Genomic DNA, 19,072 nt, shown 5'->3' with positions numbered 1-19,072 from the left:
TTTTTTTTAAAGTTGTTTTATAAATTCAAAACATGCATATATTTTATTAGAGTATGAATCCCCCACTGGATCAGTTGTTGACAATCTTTAATAACAATTTGCTGACACTGAAAAGTTAAATGAAGTGGTCAGAACATTTGTTTATTTATTTATTTTCAGTGTGAAAAAGACAACTTGCAAGGCCATTCAGATAAGGTCAGAGTCAAAAATGCTCATTGCCAGTTTAGTTTGATTTATGCCATCTATTTGGGGCTGGCTTACTGTTAACACCTGCAGGTTGACTTCTTGAGTAGACCACCCTCTTAAGTAATAAAACAGGTGTTTTTATGGGCCAATCATTCCCTGCCTTTATGCTCAGACCTTGCTCAGTTTTGCATTTTTCATTCAACTGTATTGCGCTCGGGGCTGTGAGCTATAAAAGAGACCCACGTTGATACCAGTGCAACATTGAGAATAACCTTGAAATTGGCAAGGGGATTGGGTACAGCTCAAGTAAGTGATTGACAGGTTTGTGAAGGCAAATTGTAAATAAGTCTTGGAAAAGGAAGAGACAACACTTGAGAAAATTGGCTTCTTAAAAGACAAGAATTCATAGACAAAATTCAGCAAGTATGTGTATTGATTGCGTTTGTATAAGTGAAGGGAGAGCAAAGAATTAAAACTTAATAAAACCAAGAGTTTTATCAAGGGCATGGAGACTGGATTATGGAAGGTTTACAACGAAATTATGTCACAGGGGAAGATGGTTGAGGGCAAACAATTAAAAAAGACTGCTTAAAGAGGGGGACTGAATTTTGAAAGTGGAAATAGTTCTCACAATGGCTGTGAGTCAGCACAGTGAGGGGTCAAACACAGGGCTGTTATGACAAATATGGGAGATGTTAAACATATTTAAATGATTTAAAAGGGACAAAATAAAAAGTATTTAGAAAAAAACTGACAAAAACATGAAAAAGGAAGATCTCAGGACCATAAGAGTTAAATTATACTTTGTTAAACTAAGCAGAACAGTTATACTTTTTATGAAATATGAGTAAGGAAATGTAAACACGGAATGAGCATGACTTTGTGGTCTCAAATCGGCGGCTTGAGTGGTTAGCACGTTGGCCGCACAGCTCTGGGGTCCTGGGTTCAAATCTAGGTCGGTCCACCTGTGTGGAATTTGCATGTTCTCCCGGGGCCTGCGTGGGTTTTCTCCATGTAGTTCGGTTTCCTCCCACATTCTAAAAACATGCATTGAAGGCTGATTGGACACTCTAAATTGCCCATGGTTATGGGTGTGAGTGTGCATAGTTGTCCGTCTCCTTGTGCCTTGCAATTGGCTGGCCAGCAATTCAGGGTGTCCCCCGCCCCTGGCCCAAAGTCAGCTGGGATAGGCTCTAGCACCCCCCGCGACCGTAGTGAGGAAAAAGCGGTTCAGAAAATGAATGAATGAATCTTTGGAGAAGGGGAGGTGGGCATTACTTGCTACATAATATTGAGTTGTTTTTTTTAGGTTGCATTCATATTTAAGAACTGAAATTAACTTCTTTTTGATATTTGATCAACAGCTTTTCATTAATGTGATGTACTCCCAGCATCATCTTGAATGTCAAATATGAGTAAAAGGAACTGTCCCCATTCTTTGAGTTCCTCTGGATAATATAATCAAGAAAATCTCATTAAATAGCTTTGCTTGAGGCACATGCTGTGCACGACCTTTCATTATAGGAGCAATCAACACTATTGAATGTGCCTTTAACAGAAAAGGTTTTAATGAAGTTATTATCTTGGTTCAAACAAATTACACCTCAAACAATGTATTTACCTTCAGCATGGAGCATGGTTTTTCAAAAATAGCAACACATTAAAAATACCAAATCTCGGTTTAAAAGGGAGTGACGCGGGTTTCTCTTGCACTCTGGTCCCAGTAACAATAACATGCTCAATCATTCATTTTCCATACCGCTTATCCTCACAAGAGTTGTGGGGGGTCCCTGGAGCCTACCCCATTAATGGTGCTTTTGACATCGGAAATAACATGTTACTTGAATTGGTATCTCAAAACATTGCATTTACAAAACAGATGGCAAATTAATTGGCATAGCTTCTATTTGATGTTTTTTTAACTTTTTCTACCTGCCACCTTACACACAATTTTTTCCCAGCTCATTCAGTAAAGCATTCAGCTGGGGAAAATTTAAACCATACAAAGAAATTAGCAGCCCTGGAAAAAAAAGAAAATAACTTACTGAGACCTCCAATATATTCTCCATTTTGTTTTCCTAGCAACACATTGAAATAAAAAGTCTCAGAGAAATGAGCTAGAAAAGCGAAATGTTGGTAGATCTGCCAATGACTGCTGCTTTTAAAATGAATCCACTGATGTTTAAACCTTTTGACCATTAATTAAGGCAAGAGGACTGATCGCTGTCTGTAGTAATTGTCTCTAAGAAATTGCACATGCAAATTCACGGTGCATTTAAAAAAAAATACTATTCTGCCTACAGGTAAATATCCTAAAACATTCCTTGCTACACTTGGGCAGTTCACAGTACACTGTCCTCCCATGCACCCAAAAACCCTGCAATGCACTCATGCAGCCGGAAAAAATTGGAACATATTCATCTCAATCCACTGCCTTGGTGCACTAATGGAGGGGGGTAGACAGTGCAATCCGTGAAATCCTAAACTCTTATGTTGACAAGAGTTAAGCATATTTAATACATTTCACAGGATTGGGGGTTCGACACCAGGTCTGGACCATGCTGTGTAGTGTTTGGGTTTTTGATGGGTGCTCTATCTGCATTTGCATGGGTTTGTGCTGGGTACTCCAGTTCTTTTCCACATCCCAAAAACATTCATGGTAGGCTGATTGGACACTGTAAATTGCCCCGAGCTATTAGATGGATTAAAAAACTTATTGCAACTGAATGTTTTTTACAGTCAGCGAATATATGTTTATTGAAAAAGATCTAAGATAAAATATGATTCCCTGATAAATTACATTGGGAGGTTTAAATCAGTAGTATCCAAACTACGGCCCACATAACTCAGTACTTCAGATGTTAACTTTTTCATTAGCCTATTAAATGAAGGTTAGTCCTGATAAGCCAAGTGAAATCACTAGGTTTCATGATCATTACTATCATATCTGCGGAAGTACCATGGACTTAGTAGTCACTAAGAGGATGTCATAGTTCATGTGCGACTAAGCTTTGGGTATCTTTGACCGAAAACGGGGCATGCTCTGTACAATTTCAGTCTTCATTTTGAATTCCTCCCTGCACGGTATGAGCTAATCGCCTGTGACAGAAGGTCAAAGCTAACGACAAAGAAGGCGTTTGCACAGGCGGATGCTAAAATCAATGCAAACAACAACGGAATGCATTCCTCCTAACGGTCTGTGACTTCAGAACACTTCTCACTTAACATTCTTAAGTTTCAAGTCAGTAAAAAGAAGCAAATCACTGCAATAATTCAGTATAACACACTATCCTGTGGTAACTTCAATTTCACAGACTGCAGGACATCCATGATAATTGGTGAAATAGAGTTAAGTGCATGTGACTGGGTATTATGTTAACATTGGCCAGACGATGTGGTTCATTGACCCAGGCTAGTAACTAATGGCTGATTATCGGTCAAACAACATTAAATATGTTCTGTGATATATTTTAAATTGTTTCATTTGGTTGACCTCCAAATTTTGGAGGGGGCCATGATGAATGGTGCCAGACAATGGGATAGATCAATTTTTGGCAGAGCAAGCATTTAATAGTTGTCCCCTAATGTATGTAGATTTGATAGCATGTAAAGTGAGACCATTTCATCCCCATTTATAAATAAATGTGAGTAAATGGAACAATTAAGTGAGTTGTGCTCCCATCGTGTAAAGGCCATGGCAACACTGCAGGCTAACCCCATAAAACATGCAGCAGAGCAGATTTTCCATCATATTAATGCAATTCACTCTAGAAATGTCAGCGGTGCAAACTTGACAGAAGGTTCGCCCTCAATATAATTGCTAATATCAACCCTTTTATCACACAACTAAATCAAAATTCTAATCACACAGACAGATATGCCCTATTCTCTTTTCAGGGCACATTTAGGGTCCTCAACCATTTAAAGCCATTCACATGCCCAAAATATAAATTGTACTTTTTGAAGTTTTTAACAAAGCACAAAAAGCTAAACAAATATTTATTTTCAAAAGCCCAAGGTCAAGCCATGTTTCTGGCTCACACGTTGCTGTGCTCGAATCTCACCGTCCAAAGTTCCCTAACACTGAAATGTACTGATTGAAATGTCCACGTCCCCAATCCTCACAGAGGTAAATACATGTTTGGTTAAAGTGGAACTGAAACAGACCGGCTGGTAGGCGTAACACAAGGTTATGCAAATCTGGAACGGAAAAATGATGGATGTTTTGAAAATGCTGAATGATGACAGAAACTACCTTTATTTTATTTTAACAATGTATTTAAATCAGTAGGTGACTTGTCGATGAGTGCTAAAAATGAAGTATTTTATCGATGTCGTAACTAAATCCCTTTAAAGCACTTCATCACATTGCATTTTGTGCATTTTCCAGGAAAATGAGTGAACATTGTGGCATAGAACTTTTCAGGTGAATTATTAAGTCGCAGGTAATGCTAGTATCATTTTCCCCCCTCTATCAATGAATGAGGCTTAATACAAGAAACAAATAAATTCAAGTAAATGTTGGTGTGGCCCTTGAATTGAGTAAAATCATTTATTGTGCCCCAAAGATAATGAGACTGCTCCCTCATACACAAACATGTGTCATGAATACAGTTAACAAACTTGGAAGGCAACAGAGGCACAAAGAAAGTGAATGAAAACCTGCACCACAACCAAGTAGGAAAAACTTGTACTCATGCAACAAGGTTCACATTGTCAAATCTCACATTTATTTGCCTGGAGGGAGACTAAAACTTTCAAAAGTATTTTTATGGGGGAGTCATCTACGTGTTGAAAAATATAGCCTAAACAAGATCCCATTTGAAAAAAGAACTTGCAAATACTTTACTTTTCCTCCCACCTCTCTATAGTCTACATTTCTCCTCGTTGTCAAGGCAATTCATCACAGATGTGATGGCGAGAGTGTAATGTGCTTCAGTTCCCACAAGCAACAGCAGGAGCTGTTATCTAGAAAGGATGTTCATTAGGATTCAGAGACACGTTCCATTATCAGCTAGAGGAAACAAACCATTGCAGCTTTTTCCCTCTGCAGCCACATCATGATGATCCTCTATCTCTAATACCTTGCATGGGACCAGTTCACAACAGTCGTTATAGACTGCAATCATGCATCACTCATGCACATCTCTGCTCTTTGTTCCCCTTCTGTAATTCATACTTGTCTGCACAGGATAGTCGATGGGGAAAAAACATTCCCTGGAGGTGAAACAGGGCAACCCTAAAGAGTATTTGCTGACCTGAGGATGTGAGCGTGATCAAGGCTGTCTTCAGGATAAATGGATTCTCTGGCTTCCTGGACCCCACCCAGTCATTGTTCATGGGCTAAGGTGCTGTCTCTACCTGCCACTCCTGACTGATTGGAGCTGTCAAGTCAGTCATTCTGGGATGTTGCAGTCTCCTTTTACAGAGTCTCTATGAGGAAGGAATATATGATTGACAGTTTCTCAGCAAAGTTGTAGGCGCCAAATAAAGACAACCTTCTCAGAAGTCCTTTAACTCATCAGATGGTAAACCGTTAACAATCTTGTGGGATTATAACCCCCTATACAACAATTATATTAAATTTACTCCCACATTTACCTATCACTGGGGGGCAGAAGAATTTTCAAAAATAGGCAGAAGCAATAGCAAAAGATTTTTTGTTGTTTTTCTTTAATTTCACACTTGGGCGAGCATGCCTACAGAGAGAAATCATTTCCAAATCAAACAAGTCAATTCCCACAATATCCTCTTTAGTGATAAAATTCAAACATGAACATAGTAACTACTTTAAGTGCAAAGTGTCGCTAGGAAGAAATCTATTTTAAATAGATCTTAATTTAGTAACCTAAACGCAAGATGGAAAAACTTTGCAGCAAATATAAACATCTAATTTGTTTATCATTGGCCTGCTTCCTGAATAAACGTCAGGCACACTAGAATGTTATTTGAAGTTGTTTATGTATATCTATATCTATATAATTATATCTATCTATATATTTCTTATATGTTCTGATCTTTTGGTCATCTATTTATATACTCATACTAACTAACTGAAAAACAGAATTCAATTGCCACTGAAAAATACATTATAATATAAAACAGGTACTGTAAAGAATGTGTTGGGTTCCAGTATGTAGTTAAATCTGAGTGGAGAAATGTGAAAATCCAAAGCACTCTTCGTTGAGTGATGGGGTGATTTTGTCTTGCCAATGTATGTTTGCATGTGAAGAGGCCATGTGTGTATGTGTTGTGGAGGTATAGAGAAGATGCAGAAGAAAGTGCACTTACTGTGAGACAAGCAATTCAATCTGTTGAATGAAACAAGAACATGCAATCAGAGCAAGGGGAGAGGTGTGGGTCTGTGCAAATGTGTGTCATTTTTCACGGGCTAATGCACAGCCACACAAACGCCAAACGCAAAGACACAGACACTCAAATCCTTAGGTATTGCCTTGTTTGAAACTTTCCCGATTCTGCCAGTTCTTACAGAGTAGTAACACGGCTGTACCCGGAATGCATCTCATTGTACAAAGTGTGTACCATAGGCATTGATGTACAATGGCAATAAAGCTTTCAATTCAATTCGATTCAAACAACATAATTACAGCCCGTCACAGTGAAGTGTGGGGGAATGTTCCATCAATGCAAACTGGTAGTGTTTAAATGTATTTTTAAACTGTACAATCAAAGTGCCACCATTACTAGTAAGCCTGTCACGTAGCTAATTCAATCCCACAATCCATGAACCAATTAATGTGTGTCAATACAAAAAAATGCCCAGCAGGATGTAAATGTCCCAGGGTTTGTGTATATGCACGCCTGCCTGTTCCTTGTATTGAACCAGGAAGAGCAGGTGTAATTGGCTGAGGAAAAAAAGGAACCCTGTGGTCTCTGAGGTGAAACGAGATCAGACATATTCTCTTCTCCATTTCCTGCCAGATCAACAGGCAGATTGCTACCCTCTCTCATTGTGTCATCCTGCAGGTGAACAAAAATTAAACCAAAAGTCACTCAAAACTGAGGCTGGGTCACACAGACCAAATACAACTTGATCAAAGAGATGCACTAAAGGGATTCAACAATTCCACACCAATTTCCCAACATTCAGTGAATCAACTAAACAGTTCCAAACGACATCCCCATTAGATTTTGATTCCTTACATTCTAGATAATAAAATGCTATTTCTTCAGAAGTAGCTAATAAACGCTCTGTAACTCAAAGCCAGCTTAAATGAACATATTTGTGCCTCATCACATAGTGACATGCATTATGACATTTTATACTGAATATCTAGGGAGCATTCAGTGTCTTCTATCTCGACGACTGCCTGGAAATTGCTGCTTTGAATTTTGATAAAGTCAAAGTAGAGCGACTTGCAGTGCTTCATTTACCTTCCTGTCCTCAATTACCCCCACCTGCTTGAAAAGTTTAAAGACTTTCCTGAAAAGAAAATGCAGATTGTACCCATCACATCACATCATATCACATCACATCTAAAAGGGTTTATTTATAGATGTGAGACAAAAATAGAAAAATCTGTCATGGTGAAAAAAACTCCCATCATTTTTTGATAAGAGCCTCGCTGCATGCTAAGTACAAAATCCAGTGTGGTATCATTAGTGATGGCCAATTAAACTCACGACATGATGCACCTCAATATGCCAGTGTCATGATGTCAAATCAAATATTGTGAAAAAACAAAACAAAAAGAAAATCAAGCTCCACAGAATATTGTGCTTCATGGCTACATAAATAGTAAAGCTAAAAAAAAAAAGAAAAAAAAAGAAAAAGAAAATTAAGCTCCACAGAATAGTGATTTAAGGCTACATGAAAAAAAAGCAAAAAAAACCCAAATTCAATTCACATATTTGATCATCATAAAAATGTTTGTTTTCTACTGTTTTTTATTTATTTACGAGTTTAGCTTCATCAGGAACATTGTAATTTTAGTTAGTTCATGAAATCCCATCTATCTTCAAACCACCATCCATGGTGGCGAGTTTGCTACTTACAGGTAAATCGGGTGGACTGCATATAGAGATAGCAGTTAAAAAGAGTTTAATAATTTCCTTCCATCCCAAACAGCCCCACTTCCAAGAGCCTCAGCACCAAATGAACGGAATCAACATTCGTGCTAAGGCAGGGAGCAAGCAACATCAGCTAGAAAGCTTTGTGGTCATGTTAAAGAACAGAGGTGTGCAGGGCTATGTGCTCTCCAAACGCCTTGATGGTGTGCCAATTGTTAGCAAGAAAAAAAAAATTCAATACTGTGTGAGTGGCCGTGGAGCTACCGTTAAACCTGAAGCAGATAAAACATGGTTGAAAAAGTGTGCCCTTCTCCCTCCTCATTTGTTTCTGCGTGTCTGGCCAAAGGGTGTCGCCGTGTGCTTAATGTTGCTGGAGGTGCAACTCTGATATTTCCCAAATCATGGGGCAGTGAGTGTGTCAGGTTCAAAAATAGACAGCCACAAAAACATGCATAAATAAAGAGGAAAGACACCCTTCTGGATTTTGCTTTGCCCAAAATGCCCCAGTTGACAGTCCTACAAGCTTTTGCATTTAGACTAAATCTAAGTGTGTCGCTGAGTATTCCAGTATAAAGGCTTGTTGTGCAATAAAACATTAAGGGACCATGATGACAGGAAGAAGAAGAGACAAGGGGATAAAAAAGAAGTTAGTTCGTGTCACAAGCAAACTCAAAATAGTTTTCACCATTGCAGTTTTTAAAAATGAAATAATCTAAAGTAAAAATCACAGTATTGAAAAAATGCCCAATTTCTGACATTTTCTGAGCATAACATGTCCAATGTTCTTCTACAAGACCGCAGGCACAGTTGTAGCAAGTCCTGGCTCCAACTGCCACTGGAAATTGGTACAGATTAAAATCGATTGGAAAGAACGGCAGTGTTTCCATTATGGTAATTTAATGGTTAAGAAAAATATAAAATTATAGAGTAGGGGAAAAGATATTATGACCCCCTCGAGCAGTCATAAACTGCCTTTAAGGTCACCTCAGTGTCATTTGAGGAAGGGAGGGCCACCATGAGGATGATAGGGGATTCAGGCACAAACTCATGAACAGAGAGGCTAGGATTATGGGGTGTGGTCCATGGACGGTCTGGAATCTATGTCAAAGTCCCGCCTATCCACTGGGGCTGCCCTTGGAATCGGTAGTCTGAAAGTGGCACAAAAAGAAAATGCATCAACAATCTTTTATTCCTTTAAAAATATACAAATCCAGCACACAAATATTATGAAAAATAATGAACCTTGGTGAGATGTAATCAGCTTCATTCAATCAACATTTCGAGCAGAAAATTACCCATTTGGTGAATTTTCTTTCAGCAGCTTTGCAATGATGAGACAAAGTGAATAAAAAACTGCTAAGAGCTGTAGCAATCAGAGGGTGGCTAATAGAATCACTCTAACTAGAGACAGGTCTACACTCATCAGGTTTGCTGTAATTGAGTTCCACACCCATCATCAGGTTTAAATGTAATTCCACAATGTTAAAACATTATGGAGGTGTAAGGAAAAAAATTGAAAATAAGAATAGCACAACTGCAAAAACAAATTTAGTGAAATAAATAACACTCTCTAGATAGCGGAGAGTGAATACTTCTAGAGGAAAATAAAAAATATAAACCTATAAGTTCAAGCGTTGATAAGAGATCCGCCTAACCACAGTTAGAGCCACTGAACTTTATGTGCACTTGTGTCACTTTATCCCCCATGTTGGATTGCTGTTGTCTAAATTCAGATACAGATCCAAAGGTAAAGATGGGCGAAAAAATATTTTATTAATTTGTACAGTAAACATGTTATGTGAATATTTATTGTGTTATTTCTACCACATGATTAACTAAAGGCTTACTGATGAGTGCACACTGTCTGTGCATTTTTTACGCAACCATGAACAATGAGATAATTTGACTAAATCCAAGTGATAATTACAGATTTGCTTTGAATGCAACTAAAAAATGTATAACCATTCCGTTACATATAATTTGCTGAATGAATGTAAGTATAAACTGCTAAATGTAACAAACATTGTTTCTTCTACTAACCAGTACACTAAAGTTAAATTATATACCTATTAAGCCTCAACACACAGACCAAGACAAGACAATGATAACACAGGAAGGTCATTAAAAGACAATAGGAGCTCATTACAATGTCTAAGGTTTCTGTATGTCCAGAGGAGCCAAAAGGTTGAACTAATAAAACCTTACTGTATAAAAGGCAGCCGCCTGATGGTTTAGTATTTCACTCGTTTGACTTGTGTGGGCAGGCGTGAGCTTGATTCCTGCAGGTGGCAGAATGATTGTGATTGAATGGTTGTCTATCTCTCTGTATGCCCTATGGCTGACTGGCGACCGGTCTAGGGTGTAGTCTGCTTTTCACCCAAAGTCAGCTGGGATAGGCCCCAGCAATCCCTGTTACCCTTACAAGGATGTGCCGTATGGAAGATGAATGAATGATTAAATAAAAGGCCACTATTTCTGTAAACCCAAGACCGAATCTAATCATTTCAAGTATGGAGTCTAAGTTTATCATGACCTTGTAATAGAGTTTGGCTGCTGACTTTGGAATTGCTCTACTTTTGAGTCTTAGAAACGTTAAACCTTCAGACTATAAACTGTAACGCACTTGATAATTGGATGTGCTAAAGGAGTCACAGGCCTTCCGATTTCTTCCTTTTATTATTGCTCAGCCTTTAATGTTAATAGTAAGTCTGTGTATGCAAATGTTTATGACTAGCACAACTGGCAGAGATTATTTCAACGATTACCAAAAAGTTGTGCAAGACCATGTCTTTAATTATGTAAGCCGAAATTATTTTTAAGGAATGGTATCCTTTCAAGCAACAAATTGATGCAATCTACACAATCCTGTTGGATTTGTGTTGTGTGGATGCATGATCTGACCTCATCTCCTATCTCTCCTAAAAGGACACATTTCTAGCACACAGCCACAGCTCCAGTGTTCAACCTTTACTGCATTAGTTTTTTTTGTTTTTTTTACCAATGCTGGGCCCAGTGGGAGCTTTGAGGGAAAGGGAAAAGAAACATCTTTGATATGAGCCAATGATCACTTTGAACACTGCTCCCAGGATATTTGTGTTCGTTCAAACAAAGAGCTGATTTCTCTCCCTTCCTGCAGAGACACCACTCTAAATTCACTACAGCATGAACCAGAACTAGCCTTGTTTCTGTAAAGCTTTTCAGGAAAAAAAAAACCCAAAACACTGCAGCATCCCAATAAACACATGCACGTTGGCACCTCTGCAAACAAGTCAGACAACAGAAGGGATGACATGGTGAGTAATTTAAACCCATATAAATCAGTTGGTAGATTTTTCCCATCTCGCTCTAGTGTACATTCAGTGGATTAGCTAAGGGATAAAGTGCTGCCCCCGCCCATACAAAATGATTGGCAATAGTACGAAATGTAATTTCATTGACCACAGTAATTTTATGGTATATTTTAAGATTGCTCCAGCATTAGATAGACTGCCCAGGCTTTGTTGCTAGCAGCACACACGTGTTCAATGGTAACCTCTCCTATTTAAAACTGCCTTTCAGTATAAAATGTCGACGTTTAATATGCATACATTATTGCCATATTTTTCGGGATATAAGTCGCACCCGAGTAGAGGTCACACCAGCCGACGCATACCCAATGGGGAGGGCAAGAAAATATAAGTCGCACTGGAATATAAATTACATTTTTGGGATTGGATTTAAAAAAAAAAATCAGAAACCAAGAAGAATCCCCATTAAAGTAACAATAGGCTAAATCGGCAAATGTTAACATCACAGTTTTTCAGATAACTATAGCTTTAAAAAAAGACAAAGGCAATTAGTGGTCAGAGAGGAAAAAAAGTCTTGCAATTGAGTTATATGAAGCAAGGCTTTGCTAAGACTTAGGAGATAGGTGTAATAACTTATTCATTCCACCCACAGAGAAATATGGCCTTGGGAGAAATGGGGTGGTGACAGAAAAAGGACAGAGAGAAGCCTTCACATGCAACAAAATGTCAGCAAGTGCTTGATACATTCTTGAGTGCAAAGTTAAAGCCCTTGCTTTGCTCTCCTTCTCTCCTCGTTCATTTATCTTCCATGCCCTATAATAAAAGATCATTTGGCTGTGGGTGTGTGTGTGCGTGCATATGGGTGTGTCATTGCTGTCACCTGGGTTCTCGGCTTACATGACTTATTCATAAGCTTTAATGCAGTCGATGTATTATTGATCAAGACCGATCATTGGCTCTTCCCCTTGATGTGACCGTGGCCCTAAGGATGGGGGTGAGATTAGGCAAGGAGATCTAAAACCTTGGTTATGGATAAGCGCAAGTACTAAACAGTCTGCCCTTACCAGTGAGGTATGGGGGCCTTGTGAAAGATGATGTTACCTTCAGGAAACATTGATGATTTTATTAATTATGACTCCACATTATCTCCATTTTATTTGCTTGGTAGTTGTAAACAAATCTTTTTCCAAAACATTCTTGGTCAATTTTGATGACTATACATTGGAAAACATACCAGGTTGTTGACCTTTATCCAAAGATCGATGTATCTGAAATTTACCAACAAAGTGCAGTGCAGTTTTGACAGCTTAAATCCTTGCAACACCGTCCTCATCTACTGAGAAACTTTCCCTTTGCAGATATACTTTCATTTAACTTTCAAAATTATTTTTGCATTCAATATTTTTGACCTTGATTAAGATCCGGAGGAGTCACACTACTTCACTTCAATATCCTATGCAGACCGATGAAGGGCATTTAAAAGGCCAGATGATCCAGTTTTTTAAATATATCTTGCCGGATGCAATGCAAAGTGCAGTGTTTTCTTTTTTGCCCAGGAGTGTGGATAAGGATAGTTAATTTTTGTGAGAACAAAGAAAATAATGATGCAGTTTTCTTGGATGCATACCTTTTGGGAAGAACATTTCCCCAGCAGCCCTACAATAAACCCACCCTCAAGGTTAGCCCAAAACAAAAGAATTTTAGAGTTTGGTCTGGATTATTTTGTTCCTTTTTTATCCCCCAACCCCCAGAAGGCATGGAGAGATAGAAGGCCCTCGCCTGATTTCCAGCTCCTAGCAAGAGTGCTGCTAGTGTCCTAAGTCATTGTCGAGAAACACTCCCATATCTATGGCAGCTTCACATGCTTGGTCCAGCCAGATATAGCTATATATGAATCATACTGCAGTAGCTTTGTGGTGTTTGTTGGGGGTGGGGTGGATGTGAGTGAGTAGAGGAACGGGATATCTACAGTAGATACAAAGGTCTCTATACTTCTGTAAAAATTGCAGGTTTTCATTATGTAAAAAAAATAAACTGTGATAAATTATTTTTATTAGAATAAAAAAATGTTTTTAATTAAAATTTTGACCTATACCTCTGCAATTCAACTTTGAAAACAGACATTTGATGTTGCAAGCAAGAGGCACCATGAGTGAAATTCAGTTTGGAAAAAGGTGTGTTTCATCCGTGTGTAAGGTGAGAATACTAGAATTCCCTGTGTGACGTTAAGGCAATCCAACATTTAACCTCTTCCTCGCGTCCTTTTTTTCTGACGTCGTTTTGCTGAAATCTCGCACTTTGAAAATTTGGTCCAATTTTGACCGCTTCAAATTTTAAAAATGAGGGTTTAGGATATAGAAAGAGTAGATACAACATCAAAAAATATTCTTCCGTAAATATTGCATGCTTTTTAAAAATTGCATCCATAGACATGAACTGCTAGGGCCCCTGCCTCAATTGCCTGAGACCTAGCACAATTTGGGGAGGTGCACGTGTTTTTTATTGAATTATAAATTCACACAGGGAGGAGCGGGCACAGCTGCAGGCAATTACCCAAAATTCGCATGTAAAAGCCAAGTGGATGCACCACTACATTGCCCTTTTTTGCAATATAGCAGAAGCCTTTTCCTTAAGGTTTTCTGCAAAGCTTGCCTGCCATTTGGGAGTGTTCATAGCCTCATCTTGCCTTCCGTCAGGTATTTTATTGTAAAGTGTTCATTTTCCTTACCGTCAACGCTCGACCTACATCCCAAAAGTATTCGAATGACACACGCAAGATGGCGATGTTTTATGTATAAATATGAAAAATAACAGGTTTGGAAAGTCAATTAGTTTTAATATGAACGTCTATGTGTCCCACTGGCAAGTGAGTTCTCCAAACAGGCCAGATTGTTGCAAAGCACTCGAAGTGATTTGATTTTAAAGAAATTGATTGGAATTAAAAAAACATTAATCTGGGTTACCAGTCAAAGTGAACAATATGACAGATTTTCTTAATTTGTATGGACTCATGTTTTGTATGGTGTTTAAAATGTTCTTGCTTCACACAGGGTTTTTAGAATTTTAATATCTACTGTACATTTGGGAGCAAGTTATTTGAGGATGATTAAGAAGATATAGATTGGATTACATTCAGGTTATGTATACAGCATTGTGGCAATCACCCAGAGAGGGGAGAAAAAAACTGTGAACTTCCATTTGCATTTCCAAATAGAATGGGTTCAATTTGTATGACTTCAAATAAGGTGGCAATATTCTCAAGCTCCAGGGTCTAGGATGTTTGGTCTAATGAGAGAAGATCCTTAATGGTTATTGACAGAGCCCACGGGGATGAGTGGTACCATTTTTCTTGAGTGAAACAGCACACTCTGCCACAATTTAATGAAGTAAAGCCCATCACTTCTCCTGAGAGATTCAACATAATAGCTTTGTTGGGGTCAGGGTTGGAGAATAACATAAAATAGATGACAGAAAAAGAACCATACATTTTATTGTATTTTGGAATGCAAAAAAATAAAATCTGACAAAAACACGTACTGTAATTAACCCGTATTTTGAAGAGCACAGTAAAATATCCATGGTCCTACTTTGTTCCATTTTGCTGGCCAGCCTTCCCTCATCTATATGAATTGAATGTATTTTCTTTCAACTGACAAGCCTGGCTTCATCATTTCAGATTGGGCCACGCACACACCTATGTGCGAGTATGCCTCTGATCTTTCCAACACCTCGCCATGAAGATCCTAGGAGACAGAATTGAACTATATATTGTATGTATCCTAATGACAAGAATTTCCACTTCTCTTTCACAAAAGTGAAGAGAGAGGGAAAACATGGAAACTATAGTGGGATTTCGCAATAAACAGAACAGTGGCAGTTTCTCCATTGTCAAGAAATAACAGTTGAGATGAGAAGATCAGTGAGAGGATGGTGACAATTTTTTTGTGGTTTTCCTTCCATGGTAACATTACAAAGCCATTCTAATGATTAAAGATTCTAACACTGAGCACAAGAGATATGGTAATGATGTTATGATTAAACTGCATACATGGGTATAATAATAACAGGTCAAAGCAAACCATATTTAAATGATCCTAATCCTACTCATATTTTATTTCCTTTTTAAATTTCATCGAATTTTGGTAGTCAAAAACATGTGTATCGCATGTTGATGGATTAAGTGGCTGTTGCCTGAGAGGTATGGTCAGAGGCATCTGCTAGATAGAGAGGATCGCCTCGGCCACTCATCACTATCTTTTCGACTTCCTCTGGACCTGCTGGCTTTGGCTTTTCTGGCACCTTGGGGGACAAGCAGAAGGGAATGCTACCTCTTTGGCAAAGATAGCGCCTGGCCGGGGGCAGGACTTGACAATGTGCAAGCCATGACCCCATTTACAGATAGGAAGACATATACACACCAGTGGTGTTTCTCTTGGGACTAAGGAAAGGCACTTAGCAGAAGTGATGCAAAATTGGGGATAAATATCTCAATAGATATTCGATGAAATCAAAGCAACGGTTTCGTAATTTTTTTGTTTGATATTTGACTAAAATAGTAGTCTGACGTGATCCATATTTATTTAGCGAGCTGAGTAATTTATAATGACCGTCTGCTCCTTTCAGACTCACTTTTCACTAGGACAGTATTTCCCTTGAAAAACAAGACAACACCCTGAAGTGGTCCCAGACTGTTATAGAGACTTAATTAGCCTATGCAGGAATTGAAGCGGCAGGGTAAAATAAAAAGGCAATGCGTCATGGCAGAGACAAAGCCCTAGTGGCTAAGTATGAATCTTTGTGAGTTCTAAAGCTTAGTCATTGTGAAAATTTGAATTACTGTGAATAAATCTCATCATCCACGTTTACACATGTTTATGTTTGAGGAGGAAGGGCATCACGAATGAAACATGCTGTCTTCTCCTCAGATTAGTATTCTGTCTTGGATTGGTCAAAAATAGGACACAGAATCATGTATTGATTCATTCATTCATTCATTTTCTGTACCGCTTATCTTCACATGGATCATAGGGGGTGTTGGAGCCTATCCTATACTAGCTGACTTTCGGGCACCAGGCAGGGACAACCTGAATTGGTCGCCAGCCCATCGCAGGGCACAAGGAGACACACATCCATTCATGCACACACTCATACCAAGGGGAAATCCTAAATGTTTTGGGGATGTGGGAGGAAACCGGAGTACCCAGAGAAAACCCATGCAAGCTCGGGAGAACATGCAAAATATTTTTTATTCATTTAAATTTGCCAAGTTTGTTAACAACGGTCTACTTTCTCCCAATCCAAAAATGTATTCATTTTTACTTTGATTTGTCAGTCCCTTTAAAGAATCACGTGCACTCCACTCTGCATGATGTATGTATCATCCTGAGGTTACCGGCATTTATAGTGGGCAGCTGGGTGGAAAGGTCAATGAAGCAGAATTCAAGACTGAATTATGCTAATGGCTCACACAGGTTTCTGTACTGCAGCAGGTGTGTTGAGTTAAATTATGGTAAAGCAAAATGAATGAATTCCCAACCCATTTGAACACAGAAGCCTACTTCTAATTATAGACGAATTAATGCAGAGACATTATAATCATATCACCAGTTGACAATTTTTGATTGGCTCATTTAGTGATTCAAAAATTATTTTGTCCTGGGAGTGCAAAAGAGAAATTATTGAAGGACTGCTGCAATCTAAAACTAATCTGGAAAGAAACTTCCAAACTGAGGACATTTTCTTGCAGACAGTCCTCAGTAAATACCACTTTGAACAGATTCCACTGGTATAAATTGTAGCTGCATAATTGTTTTAGCTCTCTATTCAAATTGGAACGGTTCTTTTTCCCACTTTTGCAACTTTTAACTGACTACATTTTTGGAAATATCATTATACTCTTCATGTTTCAGTAGTACAATCATACCCCTACTTACGAATGCCTCTAGATACGAAATTTTCAGGTTACAACGTTTTTTAAATGCAAATGGGTGACTTGAGATACGAAATCTCACAACAAGTAAATGCATTTCCTTATCCCTTTTTTTATTTTGAAAATATTGTTGCGGGTGAATTGCTTCTAACTTTAGAACATCGCTACTCTCTACTGGGCTCTCATTTCATTGCTCTCATTCTATCTCATATAATGACAATAATACCATTCAATTTAATTGGCTGTCTCACAACAACCACTATCCATATTTCAAGATTCTCTCTTACATACCTGTCCACCTCGACTAAATGCTCCTCTTATTAATGATTGCAATTCCCCTTATTAAGCGATTAAAAACCGCACAAATGCAACGTGGCACATATTTTCACACAAACGTGTGCGCACACACACACACACACACACACACGCACGCACACACACACACGCACACACACACGCACACACGCACACACGCACACACAGGGCACAGGTAAAAGTCTAAAATGTAGTACAAAGTGGACGGCTTTCGGCCATGGTAGAACGGACTCTTGCCGCAATCTGGCGAACAAGCACGGGTATTACATCTCCCATAATAACGGCCGCGGAGGTAACTATTTCAGCGGTGCAGGGCACATTTTCATATGCTTTATTTATTTTAAGACATTAATAAATCATTTCCTTATAATTTTCTCTCATCTTTGTGGGTTTCCTCACATCTTTCATATAATTGGGACACTTTGACAAATTTTAAATGTTTTAGTTGGTAGTTGTGTGAGGACCATGGAACGAATTATAGAATTTACATGTAAAGTACATCTCTACTTACGAAATTTTCAAGTTACGAAAAAAGTTCTGAACCAATTAATTTCGTAAGTAGAAGTACGACTGTATCTTGCACCCAAATATGCCTTACTATTTATCTTGTGGGACGTCAATTATTTTAGACAATGAAACCTCTAGAGCTGCAGGCAAACCTGCGTGAGCAGTAATGCGTTCAAGCGCTCGTTTGGCATGAAATGTAAGCAGAATTAGGTAGGAAACACACAAAAAAAACCTACCAAAACGTTCTTTTGTTGTATGAAAATGTATACAAAAGGGTATATAAGCTATTGATACATATATGGTATATAAATATGTCCATCCATATATTCTGATGATGAATATCTTTTATCGTTGAATGAAGGACCCGGTCGAAAGAGCACGATGCACATCTGATTTCTAAGTATTCTATAGTAAGGATTTATGTAGCAAAGGCCATTAAGACTACAGTTTTCTTTCTCAGCAAATTAATTTTAATAAGAGTCTGTTCTTGTTCGCTTGAAATTACTGCCCAGAGGGGTAAGCACGAAGGTTGCCAAGCCCCAAGCAGCTTACCATTATAGAACTCTGAGGTAGAAGTTGTATTTAACGCACTTCATTACACAACTCCCTGGTCAGGTAATCAATTCCATTTTTGCAAGAAGAGCAAAATCTGTTTTTTCAAAAGTTAGATGATCAAATAAAGCTGAGGAGTTTAAATTGAAAACTCTGTAGTATCTAATACTTTGTGAAGTTTGAATTTCATGCCCAAATGAGAGCAAAGAGAAAATGCACTGGGGAGATAAAGCTTTATCTGTTCTTCTGTAGGCACACAGCTTCA

The 19,072-nt window shown here is 38.4% G+C and overlaps 1 protein-coding gene across 2 annotated transcripts in view; it reads right to left on the bottom strand.

Annotated features, from left to right (window-relative positions):
• Nucleotides 1-7,672: 7,672 nt before the first annotated feature.
• Nucleotides 7,673-19,072, bottom strand: part of trim44 (tripartite motif containing 44) — a 39,022-nt gene continuing 27,622 nt past the window's right edge. For both annotated transcript variants that reach the window (XM_077596745.1, XM_077596743.1), the window contains one exon: nt 7,673-9,365. Coding sequence is in view for 1 of the 2 variants with exons in the window: in XM_077596743.1 (XP_077452869.1) it covers nt 9,284-9,365 (82 nt within the window). In the remaining variant the exon portion in view is untranslated. The remainder of the gene's footprint in view (nt 9,366-19,072) is intronic.

This window comes from Stigmatopora argus, chromosome 3 (genome assembly GCF_051989625.1).
Source record: "Stigmatopora argus isolate UIUO_Sarg chromosome 3, RoL_Sarg_1.0, whole genome shotgun sequence".
In the NCBI taxonomy this organism is placed as follows: Eukaryota; Metazoa; Chordata; class Actinopteri; order Syngnathiformes; family Syngnathidae; genus Stigmatopora; species Stigmatopora argus.
This window is presented reverse-complemented; position numbering and strand designations above follow the sequence as displayed.